At 36.0% G+C, this 16,511-nt stretch overlaps 1 protein-coding gene across 1 annotated transcript in view; it reads right to left on the bottom strand.

Annotated features, from left to right (window-relative positions):
• The window catches only part of LOC145246462 (cyclin N-terminal domain-containing protein 1-like), a 637,275-nt gene that overhangs the window by 576,260 nt on the left and 44,504 nt on the right, over positions 1-16,511 (bottom strand). The window contains exon 3 of the mRNA XM_080108080.1: positions 15,663-15,766. Coding sequence (XP_079964206.1) covers positions 15,663-15,766 — 104 coding nt within the window. The remainder of the gene's footprint in view (positions 1-15,662; positions 15,767-16,511) is intronic.

Here is a 16,511-nt window from a genome sequence, read left to right as displayed (position 1 = left end):
TACTAATAGGTTAAAATCAACAGATATTAACTATTTTAGTATTACTATCAGCAGTAGAATATTGTGTTTAAAAGAAAATCAAATAAAAAAGCCAATTAAAAGAATCGTTGTTGGCATCGCAAAATAGGCACAAATTTTTTCGATTCCAATACTCCAAAAAGTTCCCATTTATCGTCCCAACGCTAATATATATATATATATATATATATATATATATATATATATATATATATATATATATATAGTTTCCTTTTCAGATTAAATATGTTTTTAACTCATTTCAAAGTGTTTTTTAACATATTTTATTAACTGTTTGCTCATATATATATATATATATATATATATATATATATATATATATATATATATATGTATGTATATAAAGGCAAAATTGTACCTACAAACTTCAAATTTGATAGGAAGTATGGAAGTATACCCTATCTGTGGAAATTGTCCTACGGGGAACACATTTATTTTTTTTTTTTACTTTAAAGAGGTCATGAAAGGGGAATAAAACTCCCATTTAAAAGATGTTACCTCCACTATTAAGTAGCTTTCTTCATATTTCATATTCCCTAAGTAAATTTTATTCTTAAAACGTGACAACATTTTGATTATTTTAAGATCTTCAAAACGGAAATACTCTCATGCCCATACTATTTACTTGTGTAGACCATATTATCAGCTTTGCCATATCAATATGTTTTGGATTTCATTGAAATAGTTCGGCCTTGTACACCGTTTAAAAAATTCGTTGAGAGAGTATCATCAACACCACCCTCACCCACCTCAATATACCTTTCTGCTGGAAAATTTCACTTGGAGCATTTTACGTAAATCATTCAAAGTTAATATATGCATGTTGCAATATTTTTGCTATAATGAGGATAGATATTTACTTGCTGCCGACTTAAGCAAGATGTGACACAAGGTCCAAATAAAGAGGGTAATTCTGGCCTAACAAAACTACCTGGGCATCCCCATTGGCATACCCTAGTAGCAGTCTTGCCTAGCAAAAATTTCCTGAGAATCCCTGTCGGCATTCCCCGGTCAGGGCGCCTCAGACAGCAAGCAATAAACTTACCCCACCCAAGCGTGTCAAACCATATCTTTTTCCTTTGATCATTACTGTCTGAAATGGCCACAGAGACTCAATGATCCGTGTCTGTAGATAGGCTCTCTTTAAATCCAGCAACAATACATTAATACCCTTCTGACGCTACTCCTGCAGTTTAGTGGCACACACATTAATATTCAGTATGAAAGCATCCACATGTTGATTTAATTGTTGGTAATCTATTACAGGTCGTATTTTGTCTTTAGTAGGTTGCTCAACAGCCATGAGCGGGATGATCTCAGGGAGGGATCCTTGATATTTCTGTGGGCATATTCACCAACCGTTATCAATCCATATCCGAAGTTCTTCTTCATATTCAGCTCGATTTTTAGTAGAAATTGTATACTTTGGAATTGCATCGCACAGCCGATCTGGTGCTTTGCTCATAGCTCGTTTCAATCTCACAGTCTCTGTCATCAAATGTAACATAGAAGTCCTTTTCCTCAATAGAATAGCTGCACAGACTTCTTTCCGCTACCAAGTGTTACACTTCCAGCCGCTGTGATCATGACACCCTCTAAAGCTCTTATTGCATCAATTCCAATTAATATTAAAGTTAAAGTTTGTTTGTTTTTCTGCATCGCCAGGACGTCAAATTTAGCTGTGTCATCTTTCTTAGTACAGATCATGACAGTCCCTATCCACATGTTTGGGATAAGTCATTGATGGTCATAACATTCATTTGTTGCTTCCTCTACATCTGACACCATTTTGTGTTTACTATACATCAGGAATATCCCGTGTCTACAAATGCTGAACATTGCACATCATTAATTTTGATGCCAATGACAAATAATTCTGCATCCATTGTTTGGTAAGGGTGGTGATGATACCTTGTCTCTGAATTCGTTTCCCAAACAGTTGCGATATATGTGACCCAACTCAATGTATGTGTGTGTCTCTGTGTGTAAAAACATTTACCTAATAAACTCTTAAAATACTAGTTACATAACATTGAAATTAACAAGAAATAGTAATCATACACCAAGGCTGGTTTATAACAAGTAAAATCTTTGTTTGAATGAATGAATGAATGAATGAATAATGCATACAGAAATATGTCGGCAAGTTGAAATGCAAAATGTTTATTTCAACTTGTCGACATATTTCTATTAGTTTTATGCATGCATAAATTCAATCATTTAATTTTAAATCTTTCTTATCTATCTAGTGGGTTAGCTCAGATGGTAGGGAATGCAGCTAGAGCATTAAATGAGGGAATGCGACTGCAGCACTAAATGTTTTGGTTTTGATTCTAGCTGATGGTACCTTAGTCATTCTTTCTTTTTACTTTTGAAAGCAGTACTATATATATATATAATATCAATAGCGAATTGATTCTGTAATAATACATATGAAATCTGGGCACGAGTTCAACAAGTTAAAAATAGAAAATGCTATGAATAAGAAGTATCAAACTGATGACACTTATCTGCTCGCCAATAAGATAGGAATAAAAACGTGAGTGATTATTTAATAGATTTTTTTCACATCTTAAAACTATCAGCTGTGTTATGAGACTTTGATTTAATAGGAACTGATGAATGAAAGTTAAAATATGCTAAAATTAATAAAATACTTAATTTTATACAAAAATAGAAGAAAAATATTTTAACATATCCTTTGTAAAAATAATTTAAAATAAAAATCAGTGATATGCTTATTTCGATTTTTTAATTACAATAGATCAGTGGCTCACTACAAGTAATCTATAATATAAATCTCACCTGTCTGTTTACATGTATGTATGTATGTATGTATGTATGTATGTATGTCTGCCTAAAACTTTCGACAGAGGGGACAGATTTTCAGGAGATTGGTATCATTTTGAAGCTTGACCATTCGGACGACAAACATCGAAAAATTGGCCAAAAACATTAATTCCTTCACCCTCCTACTACTGCCTACTGTCACTTTTTTTGTTTTGTTTTTTTGCTCAACACACACCGAGAAACACTCGGGCAACGCCGGGCACTCAGGCTACTCTATAATATAAATCTCACCTGTCTGTTTAAATGTCTGTCCGTATGTATGTATGTATGTATGTATGTATGTATGTATGTATGGTTGTACGTCTGCCTAAAACTTTCGACGGATGCATCAGAACGTGGTAATTGTGGTATCATTTTAAGCCACGAACTTTCGGACAACAAATATCGAAAAATTGGCCCAAAATATTATTTCCTTCACTCTCAATGGGGCACTTTTCTACAATGAGGGGGGGTCACTTTTTTCACAGATATTTTCGAAAGTCATCCTCTCTTTTCGATTGACTAGCCTTAATTGAAACCTTCACCACTTCCGGTTTGGCGATGCGCGCAACAAAGACGTCACGTTTTTTTCACATTTTTTTCCTCCTTCACGGTATGAGTTCGAGCCTGCTCAGCACACACCTTGAAACACCCGAGCAATTCCGCGCACCCAGACTAGTCTTCTATATATATAAAAGCGAAAATGTATGAATGTATGTTTGTGTGTATGTTTGGATATCTGCTAAAAACTTTCGACAGACGCGATAAAAATTCACAAACTCGGTATCACATCAAAGCTCCATCCTTTGCTCGAAAAATATCGAAAAATTGGCCAAAAACGTTATCTTTTCACCCCGAAATCGACAATTTTCGACAGGGGGAGGGTCAACAAAAACGGTCCTTTCGCGACAATGACCGATTCTACGCATGCGTCAGATGACGTTGTGACCTGATTTACTTTAAATAGTTGAAAAACCGAAGAAATTTCGTGAACGTCGCCTTAGCTCAGTTGGTTAAGGCCTTTGTTCATTATCTAGATGTTTTGGATTTGAATCGTGGTGTGCGATGGGTTTTTTCCCCGATTTTTTACATTTTAATATCGAAACAGGCTTATTTAAGCTATTTTCACGTGTTCGTTTTTCTGTTTTCATCGTTCGCTTGCCTTACTTTAGTTTTTTTGTGTTCCCCCCCCCCGCTTAGTGTTAACGTTGTTTTCGCTTTTTTACTTCGCTTATAACAAACAAACCTACGTCGTCGTCGTAACGCTCGACGACTTCCGGCCGCGCACCTGTCAAATTCAAACATCTTTCACTATCTCATTCTGGCTGGCCGATTTTATTTTCAAACTTCGCCTCAGGGCTTCGGGTTCGATCCCCCCCCCTCGGGTTCTTTTTTATTTAACACCACACACACCTCCAAACACCCGGGCATCGCCGGGTACCACCGCTAGTATTATATAAAGGGCAATTGTCTGTGTGTTTGTATGTTCAGCTTAAACTTAAAAAATACAAAACAAGTACACACCAAATTTATATTTTTCTTGATCGGTGTTGCCTCTGATATATAATATCTAAAATTTAGAAAAATGATTTATACTGGACAGCTCACTAAGAAATTGTTTACATTGGACTTGAAAAGCTGAGAAGCAGCACTAAGGTATTATGTTCGACAGACGGACAGTTTGCTCATAAAATTTTCGTTTAGTTTTATGCACAAATAGAATGTAAGGAAAATCATTGAGAGTGGTTGTAGCTAGATGAGTGTTAGGGGAACCAAAGATTGAAGTTCAGTCGAGTATCTGCCATGAATATATAATTCATTCACAATCAAACAAAAAAGTTACATGCAAGATTTATAAATTTAGCCTTTACTTTTTAGGTCAGTTTATTATTATAAACTTTCCATGAATAAATCTTATGCTAACATTCTTTGTTCAAACTGTCAATTTAAAAATAATTTCATCCTAAAAGTTTTGAATTCAAATTTAGATTTCCTATTGAAATTTACAGATTTTCGAAATCGTCCATTACAAAAAAGAGTTGGGGTGGATACAAGAAAATTCTCACCTCTTGGACACATTTGTTTGTATGCAAAGAATTATAACTTTTTAAGAAGTATTCCTTATGCATTTTTATGTTATTGACAAGAAGAAAAAGACTAAAAGAGGGAGAAGACTAGAAAGGGGGAGAAGAAGAAGTGGGGAAGACTAGAAAGAGGAGAAGAAGGAAGAGAAGAAGAAAGGGAGGATTAGAAAGGGGAGAAGAAGGGGTGAGAGAAGACTACAAAGTGAAGAAGGGAGAAAGAAGAAGGGGGAGAACACTAGAAAGGGGAGAAGAAGGGAGAAAGAATAAGGGAGAGAACACTAGAAAGGGAAGAAGGGGGAGAAGACTAGAAAGGGGAGAAAGAAGAAGGGGGAGAAGACTAAAAAGAAGAAGGAAGAGCAGAAGAAAGGGAGGACTAGAAAGGGGAGAAGAAAGGAGAAGTGGGAGAAGACTAGAAAATGAAGAAGGGAGAAAGAAGAAGGGGGAGAAGACTAGAAAGGGGAGAAGAAGGGAGAAAAGACTAGAAAGGGTAGAAGAAGGTGAAGAAGAAGTAGTGGGAGAAGACTATAAAGGGGAGAAGAAGGGAGAAAGAAGAAGGGGAAAAGACTAGAAAGGGAAGAAGGGAGAAAGAAGAAGGGGATGGAGACTAGAAAGGGGATAAGAAGGGAGAAAGAAGAAGGGAGACGGAAGAAGGGAAAAAAACTAGAAAGGGAAGAAGAAGAAGAAGAAGAAGAAGAAGAAGAAGAAAGGTGAGAAGACTAGAAAATAGGAGAGGAAGAAAAATAAGAATAGAAAGAACAAAATATTATTATTATTTGTTTTATTTTTAAATAATATATTATATCATATATTCATTCTTTAAATTTTAGATTCTTTTAATGAAATATTGATTTCATTTTTAAGTAATATGAAAAGCAATATAATTTCATGTAAGTAAAATACGACCATTATAAACAATTTTGAATTTAACAATGTCCAAATCTAAGTTACAAAGATAGAATAAAAAGTATTTTACACATGAATTTTGAGGAGAATCGCGTTCTTTTTTTTCTGGTTTTAGCTTGTTTTAATTCGTTTGTTTGTTTAAATATTACTTTTGTTTTTAATCTTTTCTTTCTTCATGCGTCTATACATGCTAATGTAGATCATGAGAGAAAAAAAGTTTTTTCTCAATGAATACTTATAGTTATTTGCTTCTTACACTCAAGCAACACATTTTCAAATCAGAGAGGGAAATTTATTATGAAAAGAAATTGCCTCAATTTAATACATCTTTATCATTTCTTTTTCTTTTTTTTTTCTGCCTGGCGAAAGCAGATGCTGTAAAAATTTGAAATTATGAATTTTCGGTGGCAAAATTATAGAATAAGCTGAAATGAAATATAATAGGTTGTAATAATATGCAGAATGGAAAAAAAAGCAGTATTTAGAAATATTAAATTTTCCAATCAAAAAATTAATGTTTCGATAAACAGTTTGGTTTCATTTTATTTCTGGTATTCTATTTTTGGGTGTGTCTAAGGAATTGTATGCACGGTTTTAGTCTATTTTGATTTTCAATAACCACCATTACAATTTAAAAAAAATATATACGTGTGAAAAATTTCAAGTTATCCAATAAATTAGAGTACAGAAGCATATTATGCAAGTTTTAATAAAGCAATTTGAGTTAAATTGTTCACAAGTGAAGTAAATTTATTCATCTTGTGTCATAGAACCATTTGGAAGTTGGAGAAAGCCTGCTATCTGCCTGCCCTCACGTAACGTCCTTACAATAACTTTATGAAATAATAAAATGAATGCATTTGTTTCTATTCATAACAAATATTTGCTTGATTGAAAAACCTAATTATTGTTTCATTTAAGGTCAAACAGAATCTTGCTAAGATAGTTCTGATTTAATTATGGACATTCAAAAAAGTCTGTAAATTTCAATCTGAAAATTTTAATTATTATTTTTATTAAAAAAAAAAAAGATTTAAAATGTTATTAACAAATGCTTTACTCTCTTTTCTTTTAACTGTTTACAATTATAGGTTTATAAATTGTTTTACGAAGACTGATTCCACATCATGTTAAAATGAATCCACTCATAATATAAGGAGGCGCTTTATATGTCTGTGTGTTTGTCTGTCAGCCATTAAAGTAAAAAAAAAACAACGCAATTCTCCTCGAAATCCATGCGTAAAATACTTTTTATTCTATCTTTGTAACTTAGATTTAGACCTTGTTAAATTCAAAAATGTTTATAATGATTGTATTTTACTTACATGAAATTATATTGCTGTTTACATCAATTAAAAATAAATCAATATGTTCGTAAAAGAATCTAAAATTTAAAGAATGAATATATGATAGAATATACTATCTTCTTTTTCTATAATATAAAAGCGAAAATGTGTGTTAGTGTGTGCGCTTTTTTTTTTGTATGTCCGGCAAAGGCTTTTTCGTGGAGGGGGACACTAATTCTTACAACTTTTTATATACTCCCTAGATTATAATATCTCCGATTTACGAAAGGAGGTCGTGTCTATCTTTCATCTGAGCAACTTTTATATGCTATTTTCGCGATATTTCTTACTCTCTGCATGTTTGTTTGGCTTTTCCGTATAAAAAAACGAAACTGAATCCATAGAAAACGTCCAGAAAAGCAATAAGTTTTGATCAATGTTGGGAAAACCCGTCATATTAGACAATTGCTATTTATTTGGACACTCCCCTTATTAAACATCTTAGGGAAAACAAAATAAAAAAAACTGGCTTACAGCCAAAGGTAAGTGCGGGATTTCATTCCCCTATGGCGTGATGTTTGACCTCATTAAATTTACGCTTCTGTGTGAACTCATTCACTAACTTTTTAATCGTTTAAAGGCAATCACTTTCTTTTCTGCCTTTGCCTCAAGGCTTCGGATTCAAGCCTACCTGCCTACCAATTTTTTTTTCTTTTACACCTCTAAACACCCGAACAATGCCTGGTGCAACCGCTGTGTGTGTGTGTGTGTGTGTGAGTGCGCGCGCGCGTGTGTGAGCGCTTATTTTCATATGTCCCACAAAGGCTTTTTTCGGAAGGGGGGCGCTCTGGGGGGGGGGGAGGGTCACTAATTCTTATAACTTTTTATATGCTCCTAGATTATAATATCACCGATTTACGAAAGGAGGTTGTGTCTATCTTTTATTTAAACGACTTTTACACGCTATTTCTTACTATCCGTGTTTTTGTTTGGCTTTTCCGTATAAAAAAGCAAAACTGAATACAGAGAATATGTGTCTCCCAGGCAATCATGTCAGAAATGTCCAGAAAGCAATGAGATTTGATCAATGCAGTGAAAACCCGTCAAATCAGACAATTACTATTCATTTGGAGAAACAAACAAATATGCAGAAACTGGCTTGCAGCCAAAGTTAAGTGCGGGATTTCATTCCCTTATCGCTTGATGTTTGACCTCATTAAATTTACGTACCTGTGGGAACTCATTCACTTAACCTTTTAATCATTAAATTTCAACAATTCTCACTTCCGCGGCACTCATAGTGTCGCGATAAGTTATCAGGCTATCACTTTCTTTTCTACCTTCGCTTCAAGGCTTTGGGTTTGTGCCTACCAAAACTTTTATTTTTTCCTACACACACACTAACAAACACATCGGCAACGCCGGGCATCCCTGCTAGTCTATTATATAAAAGTAAAAATGTGTGTGTGTGTGTGTGTGTGTGTGATGCGTGTGCACTTTTTTGTATGTCCAGCAAAGGCTTTTTCGAGGAGGGGGGGGGGCTTGGAGGGGGTCACTAATTCTTACAACATTTTATATACTTCTTAGATTATAATATCTCCAATTTACGAAAGGAGGTCGTGTCTATCTTTTATTTGAGCAACTTTTACACGCTATTTTCATGCTATTTTTGACTCTCCATGTGTTTGTTTGGCTTTTCAGTATAAAAATGCCTTTCGTGCCGGCACGTCCAGAAGCAATGAGCTTTGATCAATGCTGAGAAAACCCGTCATATCAAACAATTGCTATTTATCTGGATACTCCCCTCTTTGGGGTGGGTGGGGGCTGGTTTTTCCAAAAAACAAACAAATACACAGAAAACGTAAAGCATAACGTGCTCTGCATGATTCCATTCTCTATGGTGTGATGTTTGACCAGATGTTTTTTAAGCATTTAATTTCAAACATTCTCACTTCTCTGCCCTCTTAGCGTCAAGGTAAGATGTCAGGCTTTCTTTTCTGCCTTTGCCTCAAGGCTCCAGGTTCAAGCCTTTCTGCCTATCAAAACTTCTTTTTCTTTTCACACACACACACACACACACACCGACAAACACCCATGCAACACCGGAAACCCCCGTTAGTCTATATACAAAAGGAAAAATGTGTGTGTGTGTGTATGCGCTTTTTAGTTTTTTTTCAGGGGGGCGCTGGGGGGGGTCACTAATTTTTACAACTTTTTTATATACTTCCTAGATTATGATATCTACGATTTACGAAAGGAGGCCATCTCTATCTTTTAGTTGAGCGACTTTTACATTATTTTTGTGCCATTTCTTCCTCCCGTGTGTTTCTTTGGCTTTTTCATATAAAAGTGAAACTGATTAAAAAAAGAACATTGAGTCGCTGACCTTCCTGGCCAGCAGGTGTTGAAGGCAATTAACCTTTATCAGTGTGGGGAATACCCCTTCATATCAGACAGGCTCGGGGGTAGGGGTGGGGGTCACTCATTCTTACAGCTTTTTATATACTCCCTAGATTATAATACCTCTAATTTACTAAACGAGGTCATCTCTATCTTTTATTTGAGCTACTTTTATGTTACAAAATTTGTACTGTGATTTCATTTCTCTATGGCGTGATGTTTGACCTAGAAAAGCAGACAGCGACCTGCTTTTTTAAGCGTTTATTTTTGCCCATTCTCACTTCTCTGCCTGCTTAGCGTCACGGTAATGTGTCACACTTTCTTTTCCGCCTTTGCCTCAAGGCTTCGGGTTCAAGCCTACTTGCCTACCAAAACTTTTTTTCTTTTTCACCTCCAAACACCCGGGCAATGCCGAGCACCACTGCTAGTCTATTATATAAAGCAAAAATGTGTGTGTGTGTGTGTGTGTGTGTGTGTGTGTGTGTGTGTGTGTGAGTGTGTTTCTATGTGCAGTTTTTTCATTTGTCTGGCAAAGGCTTTTTTCGGGGTAGGGGGCTCGGAGGGGGGGGGGATACAACATCTTACAACAGTTTGTATACTCCCTAGATTATAATATCTACAATTTACGAAAGGAGGTCGTGTCTATCTTTTATTTGAGCGACTTTTGTGCTATAAAATTCCTGCTATTCTGTCTTCTCGCCTGTTTATTTATACTAAAAAGCCAAACAAAGTGAAACTAATTGAAACGAAGTCAGTTCCTTGACTTCTGGTCAGGGATGTCCAGAAAGCAATGAGCTTTGATCAATGCAGGGAAAACCCCGTCATATCAGAAAACTGCTATTCACTTGGACACTCCCCTTGTTATGGGGGTGCTAGTTTTCCCAAACATCAAATATGCAGAAAGCTTCCACTTTAACTGGTTCTGTGTGGTTTCATTTCTCTTTGGCGTGATGTTTGACCAAGAACACCAGACGTTCTTTTAAGCATTTATTTTCAACCATTTTCACTTCCTCTGCCTTCTTAGCGTAGCAATAACGTGTCACGTTTTCTTTTTCGCCTTCACCTAAAGCCTACCTGCTTACCAAAACTGTTTTTTTTTTCCATACAGGCACACACCGACAAACACCCAGGCAACGCTGGGCACGCTCGCTAGGTTATATATATAAAAGGCAAAATGTGTGAGTTTGTATGTCTCACAAAAACTTTCAACAGAGGCAATGGTACCTAACTGGTATCGTTTTAAACCTTTACCCCTTGGACAACTAATATCGAAAAATTGGCCAAAAACACTAATTCTTTCACCCTCAACTGGCCGGTTTTCTACAGGAAGGGATCGTTTTTTTTTGTTGTTTTTTTTTTGTGTCGCCATTTTTTGCAAATCTTTGTATCGTCATATTGGTTTGATTAACTTTTCTTAATTTCAACGTTGCGAACTTCCGGTCGGAGAATGGAGCATCGGTAACGCATCAGATTTTCTTACACTTTCTTTTCCGCCTTCACGTCACAGGTTCGAGCCTGCCTGCCTACTACCAGTTTTTTTTTAACACTTCTCTCAATCTTGGCCCTCCCTTCCTGCTACTACCATTTTTTTAACACTTCTCTCCACATGAGCTGCCGACTGTTGTTTTGATTTCTCCCCTTCCCCCTCGCTACTACCTCCGCCTACTTTTTTTTCTTGTTTCACACACCTAAAAACATCCGGGCAACACTGGACACCCACACTACTCTATAATATAAAGGGGAAAAAATCTGTTTAAATGTATATATATATGGATGCGTGTTTGTATGTCTGCCTAAAACTTTCGACAGAGGCAACGGATTTTTACGGGATCAGTAGCATTCTGAAGCTCGACCCTTCAGATGACAAATATAAAAAAAATTGTCCAAAACCGTTAATTCCTTCACCTTCAACTGGGCACTTTTGTACAGGGGGAGGGGTCGGTTTTTTTCGCTGACATTTTTTGCAGTCATTTAACCGTTGCTTTCATGACGTCAGATAAAACGCGTTATTTCGACCGCCTGCGATGTCACAACCATGTTGGGCATATCGGTAAGACAGTTTGGGTTTTTTTTCACCTCTTTTTCCTCTAGCATGATACGGGTTCGAGCCTGCTTATGACTCGTATTTTTTATTTATTTTTTTTTTTTGTGCTCGCAATTTTCGTTTTTTTATTTGCTCAACCACCACCCTTACACACACCTCCACTTTCTTTTCCACCTTCGTGTCATGGGTTCGAACATGCCTGCTTACTAAAACTTTTTTGCTCAACACACACCTCCAAACACCCGGGCAACGCCGGATATCCAGGCTAGTCTTCTATAATATAAATCTCACCTGTCTGTTTAAATGTATGTATGTATGTATGTAAGTATGCCTAAAACTTTCGACAGAGACGACGGATTTTCATAAGACGGATATCATTTTGAAGCTCGACTCTTCAGGCGTCAAATATAAAAAAATTGGTTAAAAATATTAATTCCTTCACCCTCAACTGGGCACTTTTCTTCAGGAAGGGGTCGCTTTTTTCGCCGGTATTTTCGAAAGTCATCTTTTCTTTTCGATTGATTAACCTTAATTTAAACCTTGGCCACTTCCGGCTGGTGATGCCTTTGCAGTAGGGTTCGAGCCTCCCTACCTACTATCACTTTTTTTTTTTTTTTTTTGCTCAACACACACCTCCAAACACCCGGGCAACGCTGGACACCCAGGCTTGTTTACAAAAAAATAATAAATAAAATAAAATATAATAATAATAATAATAATAATAATAATAATAATAATGATAATAATAATAATGATAATAATAATTATAATATCCCAATAAAAATATAATCACAGACTTAAACAACCTAATTTATGCAGGCGCCAAAATGGTAAGCATGAATCTCAAATCAGAAAAACAACCGGGGACAAGCGGACTGACAAAACCTGGATGGGAAATAAGACTAGAAACCCAAATACACAGACATAAAAAAGAAGCCAAAATGATCAACAGGAAGAAAGCAATGTGGAGAAAACGGAACATTGGAAATGTAACTGACAGGGAGAGGCTAAACAAGAAACATGAAGAACTGGACCAAAAAATAAAAGCAAAGAAGCGAGATTGAGACGATATAGATATAAATCTGAACAATGCAAACAAAACAAAAGATTTGAAACTAATGAAAGCCAATTCAACCAAAATGTGAACGGAGAAAAAACAAAATCCAGAACAAACAAATTCAACAGAAACAAAACTCTACTGGAGTAAAATATGGGAAGAGCGATGAGATCACAATAGAAATGCCGAATGGCTGAAAGACATGAAAGAAGAGTTACAACAAATAGAAGGAACAATGAATGAAATCAACAAGGAAACCCTAAAGAAAACCATAGGAAAAATGGCAAACTGGAGAGCACCAGGGCACAATGGGATACATGCATACTGGTTCAAAGAATTCACAACCTTACACGAAATGCTAGCCCAAAACCTGAGAAGATGTATACAAGAAGCAAGCGTACCAGACTGGATGACAAAAGGTAGAACCACACTGCTACAGAAGGACACGAAGAAAGGAACTATCCCTAGCAACTATAGGCCAATCACGTGCTTACCAACTATGTGAAAGATACTGACAGCGCAACTGAAGGAACAAATCTACCACTCCCTGAATAACCGTGGACTCATCCCCGAGGAGCAGAAAGGATGCCAAAAAGGAAAAAGAGGAATACATGACCTGTTATATATAGATCAAAAAATCCTAAAGGAGGTAAAAAGGAGGAGAAAGAATTTAACCATGGCATGGATCGACTACAAAAAAGCGTACGACAGGATCCCCCAAGCATGGATAATAGAATGCCTAAAAATGTATAAAATACCAAGCGGGATCACTAACGTAATAGAAAATGCAATGAAAACATGGAGACTGGAATTGACAGCCGATGGACAACACATAACAGAAATTAACATACAAAGAGGCATCTTTCAAGGAGACTCACTATCACCTCTACTGTTCATCATAGCCATGATGCCCTTGAACAGTATTCTGAGAAAGTGCCAAGCCGGATACAAGTTCTCCAATACAGAGGAAAAAATGAACCACCTGATGTACATGGACGATCTGAAACTTTTTGCAAGGACCAAAAAGGAGCTAGAGACACTAATCAACACTACCAGAATCTTCAGCAAAGATACCCAAATGGAATTTGGAATGGAAAAGTGTGCACAACTAGTTATAAGAAAGGGAAAACTGGAAACGACAGAAGGCATGGAACTACCCAACCAAACAGAAATGAGGGCACTAGGGGAACAAGACAACTATAAATACTTGGAAATTCTGGAAGCGGACACCATCAGAGCAACAGAAATGAAAGAGATGATTATGGCAGCGAGAGACACTGAAAAAAAAAACAACAAAAAAGAAAACAGAGAGACAAACGACAAAACGAGAAAAGAGAAATGGGAAGAGAAACAACTCCACGGAAGATTCATAAGAATGACAAAAGATGAGAATAACAAAAACACCTGGACATGGATGCGAAAAGGACATATAAACCAAGAAACTGAATCTCTAATAACTGCAGCACAAGATAACTTGATAAGAACCAACCATATCAAAGCAAGGATCGATAAAACACAAGAAAACAGCAAATGCAGACTATGTGGACAAAGAGACGAAACGATAAACCATATAGTAAGTGAATGCAGCAAACTGGCCCAAAAGCAATACAAAAACAGGCATGACCAAGTGGGGAGGGCTGTGCACTGGGAATTATGCAAACGACTGCATTTTGAGTGTACAGACAAATGGTAGAAGTATAAACCCGCAACAGCACTCGAAAACGAGAACCACAAAATCCTATGGGACATGGACATACAGACAGACAAACCCATCCAAGCAAGAAGACCAGATGTCATAATAATTAACAAGAAAAATCCTGTCAAATCGTAGACTTTGCTGTCCCAGCTGACCACAGGGTGAGTATGAAAGAAAATGAGAAACGAAGCAAATACTCAGAGCTAGCCAGAGAGTTAAAAGGGATTTGGATGATGAAGAAAATCAAAATAGTATCGATAATAGTAGGAGTACTAAGAACAATTCCGAAAAACTTTGAAAAAGAATGACAGAAATTGGAATCAGAGGAATAACTGCAAAAATACAATGCCTAACGATAAAGAAAACGGCTGAAATATTAAGGAAACCCCTAGAATGTGGGGAATAACATAAGACAATATAACAAAGAAGCGTTACAGGGAATGAAGAACGCCGAAGCTGCATATCAACAAGTTCTACACCACCATCATGCATCCCCCCATTGTCTCATCACCGTTTCCCCCCCCCCAAATAGAAAACTGATACCAAAGAGCCGAGAAGAGTCAAGGAGGATCGAAAGACCGAGGAGAGAGCGCTGGGCAGACCTCCGCTGGACAAGCGCGAAGAGAACTGGGATTGTGGAGAGGCTTAGTGCCACTCAAATTCCAGTACAAACCAATGGCCACTACCAGCGAGAAATCAATGGTATGAGGCTGTTGCGATGACGCAGATTTATTTGCAAATGCTATCAAAGGAGGAGGAGAGAGCTGGACGTCTGGGGAGACTTGTTGTCACTCAGCTTCCAGAGAACACCACAGGTCTCCAAACCGATCGTTTGCTGACTTGTGTGAAAGTTCCATGTGAGCCAATAATAATAATAATTTGTTCTCCTTTCTAATCTTGTTTTTCCTCTTCCTCCCCTATTCTTCTCATTCTTCTCCTTTTCCACTCTTTTTCTTTTCTTCTTCTTTCTTCCTCCTCCTCATCTTTTCCTTTCTTCTTCTTTCATCAATTTACAAAATCGTTTAACGTATGTAAAATAACTTTATTATTTTAACTTGCAAAAATCAGTTAATAAAGAAATAAATATTTTTTTCTAAAAATGTTTAGTGCTTATTTCTTAATTACCAACAATCTGTGTATCTAACATCTAACAGATATACTAAATGACTTTACTTTATAAACATGCAAAAACAGTAAATTAAAAAAAAAAAACATATTTTTTGGTAAAGTTATGTTTTTTTTCTTTGTTTTTTTTTTTACTTTGCTTTTTTTTCATTACTGACAGCTCCAGTATATGACATTCAAAACTTAAAATAAAACTTACCTGTCAAATAATTCCAGTGCAATATATTTCACTTCATCGGGTTGATTAAATTTTTCGCAGGTTAAAAACACAAACTCTGCAAATTCTCCATATTTGAATAACCCCTACAATTAAATGTTATTAAATAGATGTAAACATCATCAAATTTTAGATATTATCCAAGAAAGATATGTTGCAATCGTTTTTAACTTGAACCTGTAGTAAAAGAAATACATATTTTTTTGTGCCTATTTATTTGTTTGAAAGGAATAAGTTATGTTTTTGATACAAGAATTCAAATTTTAAAAAGTAGTTGAATAAATTAATCAAAAGGGACTGCAGATATTTTGATTCGAAACTAAGAGTATATTATGTTAGGTATCACAAAATTTAACTTAAGAGGTGGTAATTTGAAATATTAACGAAATTAGAAATTTTTATGATAAAAGAAAGTAATCAAAAAACAGAATTATCTGATTTTAACGAAATTTTCAGTATTTACTTATCACTTTTGATAATGAACAATTTATTTGCTTGATGAAACTTAGCGGGTAATATAATATTTTTAGTTCAAATTATTTTTCATTTTTAGAAAGATACTACATTGAAATATTCTACATTGAAATATTCTACATTGAAATAAAGAAAAACAAGGGAAGCATGCATGGTCCCCTGTGAGTGCACAGTGAACGAGGCATAAAAAAATGACTAAGTTCAGCATTTCCCCCCCCACCATACCAAAAGTCCCCAGGGAACGTCAAATCCTGGTGAAAATAAACAAACGGTGCAATTTTAGGCCTTAACATATGTAAATTTGAGTTCTGCACCATGCAAAAAAAAAATGACTAAGTTCAGCATTTGCTTCCCTCT

Source organism: Euprymna scolopes, chromosome 24, assembly GCF_053919585.1.
Source record: "Euprymna scolopes isolate OS-2025 chromosome 24, ASM5391958v1, whole genome shotgun sequence".
In the NCBI taxonomy this organism is placed as follows: Eukaryota; Metazoa; Mollusca; class Cephalopoda; order Sepiida; family Sepiolidae; genus Euprymna; species Euprymna scolopes.
This window is presented reverse-complemented; position numbering and strand designations above follow the sequence as displayed.